Genomic DNA, 4,805 nt, shown 5'->3' on the forward strand with positions numbered 1-4,805 from the left:
CATCTGATTTGTTCATCATACCCGCAACCTAGCTGAGCTGTAACGTGTTGTTAAGGTAGAAGGAAGGAATCGTATCTGTCAGATATACCACCTGTTATGTAAATTCCTGGTCTTCCTTGAGAGTCCAACTCCAATTATTCATATGACGAGGGTAGTAGCTTTTTTTGATAAAGGGAGTTCAGAGAAGTTTACATGCAATCACCGCATAGCTAGGATGCACAGACATCATAATTTAACATAAGTATCAAAAAAAAGTCAAAACAAAGCTCAAGTAGCTAGACTGAAATGTTTGCAAGTTGCTTCAAGGGCTCGATAGAATAGAAGCACTTTCTTTTTTAGCCAAACTTGTTTCAAGTCAGGCAACAGTGATCCACCAAAAAGCTACTGACCATTCACGGATGTCACGTACTAAACATCTATAATCGCTGGGACTAGATCACTAGAAAGAGTTCTGCAAACAATCATTCAACTTTTTACAGAGTGTACAAGGCACCATCCCAAGACTCACCCAGAGAAATCCGCCACTAAAGCAAAGCACATAGAAAATAGGAAGGATTCTACATCTAATCAAGGCAATGAACTGGCGATTCTTGGAGTGACTGCCTCATGCCCATGCACCCTGATCCGGTAGATGCATGTCAGCGAAGAGCTTCCGTGGTTGGATGTGAAGTCCAGCCTAACCATGTTGACAACGCCCACATCTGGTGCGGTTATTTCGAATGTCTGGACGTTGCTCTTGGCTAAGTCATATGTGAACTCAGTCAAGGCGTAAACCTTTGCAGCAGGGCTTGGAGGGGTCTCGGTAGGTGCCGCTTGGTACCAGCCGGAAATCTGGCAGTCCTTTGGTGCAGTGGACATGTCGTACGCCACATCCTGCATGCCATGAAACATGTAACTGCTGTAGTTGCAAGTTTGAGCAGAAGATAATTTCCCAAGAATAAATTACGTATTTATCATAAGATGGTGTATTGAACACAGAATAGTTAAAAAAAATCCATCAAGAGAACTGTCAAATGAAACTTGAATATGAACAGATTGCATGCAAACATGAAATTTCAAATCTGTTTTTAACCCACAGCTGTATAATTCTGTAACCAAGTGCTAAGATCTGTATGATTTCAGAGGACATATAGAATCAGATGTAAACTACATTCAAAACCAACTACGTAATCAGATGCTACATATGGGAGTAACATTCTTTGGGTTGTAATAGATACTCAATGTGGACTAAGATAAATGTATCAAATTTGCAAAAGGAACATAAAATGTTGTATCTGTTGCAAGTTTACACATTTTTATTAATACAGTTTCTTCTTCTTTTGGTTAAGATCACCAGTATCTCCAACAATATCATTCTATCAGCAAGATGTTAGGATTCGGTGCCACCATCCTTAACACTAAGACTTATTAAAAGGGTCAGAAATAAAGCCAACTATTAAGGATGAAACCTGGTAAGAGTTGTTGGGGCATATAAAAATAACGAAACCGCAAATCAAAATGACAGAGCCAAAATGGCATGGTTATGTATGGATAAGCATTTTTTTCAGAGTTCATGGCTTCCCACTTCCCTTCACCATTCACTAACTAATGTGCATCACATAGTTACCAATAAAGAGTAAACTATCAAGAATAACTAGGTCTCAAACAATAAAAGCCATCTACTATTACATTTCCAATAAGCATCAGCAGGCGATAACCTGATATAGCTATGTGCTTAGTTAATATAACTATCTCTTAGTCAGGCTGCCTATTACAAGAAATGAAGGGCCAGCAACTAAGTGATTTGTTACAAGGTCAAGAACACAAACCTACAAAAAGGTTTGAGCCTCAAGCCAGCAAAAAAAAAAAAGACTTACTGAACTGTGATTTAGATTAGAGCACAAAAGAAAACAGCAGTATCATTGACTTCACCACCTAACATCAACCATCTTGCCAATTCTCACATGGTGAATCAACAGTGATAAGTTTCTTAAGATATTGGTTCCTTTACAGTCATTTAATAAAAAAATACAGCAGAAAAGCTTTATGTTTGAGAAACAAATCAGAAACAGCCGTATCAGAATGTTCTGCATACAAAAACAATTCTAGAGGTTTTAAACAAGAGTAGTTTACTCTAGAGCAAATACACCATATCATTGATCATTGGAAAGAAAGGCATAGGAGACAGAGTACACCTCAGCTTCAAATTGGCACACAAGGTAAAGAGTTTGTCTTGTTCAATCTCTAGTTAGAATGCAGATGCAGAGAAGTTCCATAGAAGCAAAAGTATTGCTATGTACGATTCCTTTTCGTTGCACAGGACAGGTTATGCATCCAATGGATAGTAAACCATGGAATATTGTTACTTGTTGACAAATATAAAGGCTTAAGAATGCTAATAACAAGACATAAATAGTTGGCCTTTCTATTAGTTATTATTCGGCTATACCATAATAGACAAGAAATGCTACAAGAGCCAAATTGGAACTTTTTTGCATTCACTAACAGCCAGCTAACCCTAATCAACCCTTCATTCCATGACTTGATATGGACACGTAATAACTGAAAATAACATTGCGCCGAATAATAACAGCATGCACAGTGTTGTCAAGAGAGTAGAGTTGTGTGGGTTGTGAAGAGATATTACCTTGGAGACATGCTCGAGTGTGATTGCATCCGGGATTATCCCCTTCCTGAGGTGGATCTCCACGAAGCCGCTGCTCCCCTTGAGTGGAAAGCACTGGCCAGGCTCCCCAAAGCTGGGCTGAATCATCTTCTGAGACTGATGATCAGCACTGTCTCCAGCACCAAATGGGAATGCAGAGAGAAGACCACCAGCACGTTTCCCCGCGTCATAGGGCTCGGAGTAGCGAGTAACCCTTCCCCCAGCCGAGCCCAGCGCGTAGTCCACCCTGGCGATCCCATCGGCCGCATGCTTCTCAATCTCCCTCATAACAATCTCCCTGGCCAAAGCTCGAACCTGGTCCAGATCGAGGTCGCTCCCAGAATCCGAGCCCAGGGTCTCCTTGATCTCAGTCAAGAATGTGTTGAACTCTTCTTTCCTGAGGAACTCCATCCCCTTGATCCCACCCAGCGCGTGGTTGAGGTCGTCGGTCCTGGCGTCGAGTTGGTTGAGGTGTCCTTCGAGGGCGAGCCTCTTGTCCTCGAGCAGCGCGGCGAGGTCTCCCCGCGCGGCCCCGACCTCGCCGTCGATCTTGCGGTCGACGGCCTCGAGCTGCAGCTGCAGGCCCCGGAAGGCGCGCACGAGGGAGGCCTCGACGTCGTCGACGCGCGCGGTGTACCCCGCGAGCGCGGCCTGGTCGAGCGGCGCGAGGGGGGCCGGGTGCGCCCAGCGCCAGGCCTGGTCGCCCAGATAGATGAGCACGGCGAGGAGGGCGGCGTTCTTGGCGGCGACGCTGAGCAGGGTCAGCCACCTCGGGCGGCCCGAGGAGGAAGGGGCCCTCTTCCGCCGCGGCTGGGACGCGGGCGCGGCGGGGGTGGCGGCGCGCGAGGTCGGGGTGGAGGGGTGCGGGCGCTGGTCGAGGAGGAGGACGGGGCGCTTGCGCGGCGCGGAGGCGGCGGCGGGGCGGGAGGCGATGGGGTTGGGGGTGGAGCTGGGATCTAGGGCTAGCGGGGTGACGGGGTTGGGCGGCGCGGCGCCGGAGAGGGACGCCATGGAATCTGGTTCGGGGCTCGAAAGATGGAGGGGCGGTTGGGTTGAGTCGAGTTTGGGGGGAAATGAATGGGGAATTTTGGGGAAATCGAATCGAATCGAATGGGTGGAGTGAGGAGAGGGAAGGGAACAGCGTGGCACGCACGCATACGCTGAACTGAATCGAAAGTTGAAACGATGCTCCTCCAAGATCAGAGGATACAATGAGGCGACTGCAACGGTCTTGTTTACGACCCTTTGGATTGAAGGATTTTAAATTCCTTTTTCGGAGGATTCCAATCCTGAGTATAAGTCATTTGGATCAAAAGATGGCACCTCTACAATTCCTATGGATTGCACTCATATGTCTTATAATTCTATAGAAATTTCAACATCCTCTCTAACTTCGTTCTTATAGTCATTCGAGTACGATCAAGGTATTTTTCGTGTGATTTTCCTACGTTTCATCCAAATGACTATTTACACAGTTTTTCTCTTTTTTGTACCAGCAATCCTATTAAATTCTTGTGGTTTTCGATTCATGTATTTTGTAATCATGTGATCCAAAGAAGCCTTAAGTGATTTCAGGGATTTGGAATCTGTAAAATCTTTTTTTCTTTTTCTGATTGTTGTATCCATTGACCGACTACTATGTTCCTTCCCAGCCATGTCAAAGTTCCATTAAATCAGTCAGGATTAATCGGGATTAAATTTCAATATTCATTTTTCAGGGATTACAAGTTTGGTTTTTTTTTTGTCTAACTTTATCTTCCAATTCAAAGTTTAAAATAGACTTTTCTCTATATTTTTCGGATAAACTAGATTTTTCCTGAAATAGTTTGTATCCCGATTCTTGACTTGGAGGATTGAATCTTATAGACTCGCCCAAATATATTCTTTGAACTTTTTCCCATGAAATTTACATTGATTCTAGCATGTTAGAAGGAATCATATGTTATCCTTGTTCTCCACTATGCAGGTATGCGAAGTTCAGTAGAAGTCCTTGTAAGATTTAACTTAGACATGATTAGGATTAGCCCAAACTAGAACATTTGGACTAATGTGAAACTAGACTGGTTACCATTGCTTGATGAAGCAATTAGTGCCTAAACATCGACATGTATACGGCGACGAATGTTCGCTGCTCTCTCTAGCAGCGGGTAGCGATGGCCTT

General features: G+C 44.4%; 1 protein-coding gene across 1 annotated transcript; it reads right to left on the reverse strand.

Annotated features, from left to right (window-relative positions):
- Window positions 1–286: 286 nt before the first annotated feature.
- LOC124661210 (SUN domain-containing protein 1-like) lies at window positions 287–3,717 on the reverse strand. The gene is made up of 2 exons (XM_047199070.1): window positions 2,627–3,717; window positions 287–873 (listed from the first exon to the last, which is right to left on the reverse strand). The coding sequence occupies exons 1-2, from the start codon at window positions 3,653–3,655 to the stop codon at window positions 568–570; spliced, it is 1,335 nt and encodes a 444-aa protein (XP_047055026.1). The 5' UTR covers window positions 3,656–3,717; the 3' UTR covers window positions 287–567.
- Between the last annotated feature and the right edge of the window lie 1,088 nt (window positions 3,718–4,805).

The sequence above is a fragment of the Lolium rigidum genome, chromosome 6 (assembly GCF_022539505.1).
Source record: "Lolium rigidum isolate FL_2022 chromosome 6, APGP_CSIRO_Lrig_0.1, whole genome shotgun sequence".
Lineage (NCBI taxonomy): Eukaryota > Viridiplantae > Streptophyta > Magnoliopsida > Poales > Poaceae > Lolium > Lolium rigidum.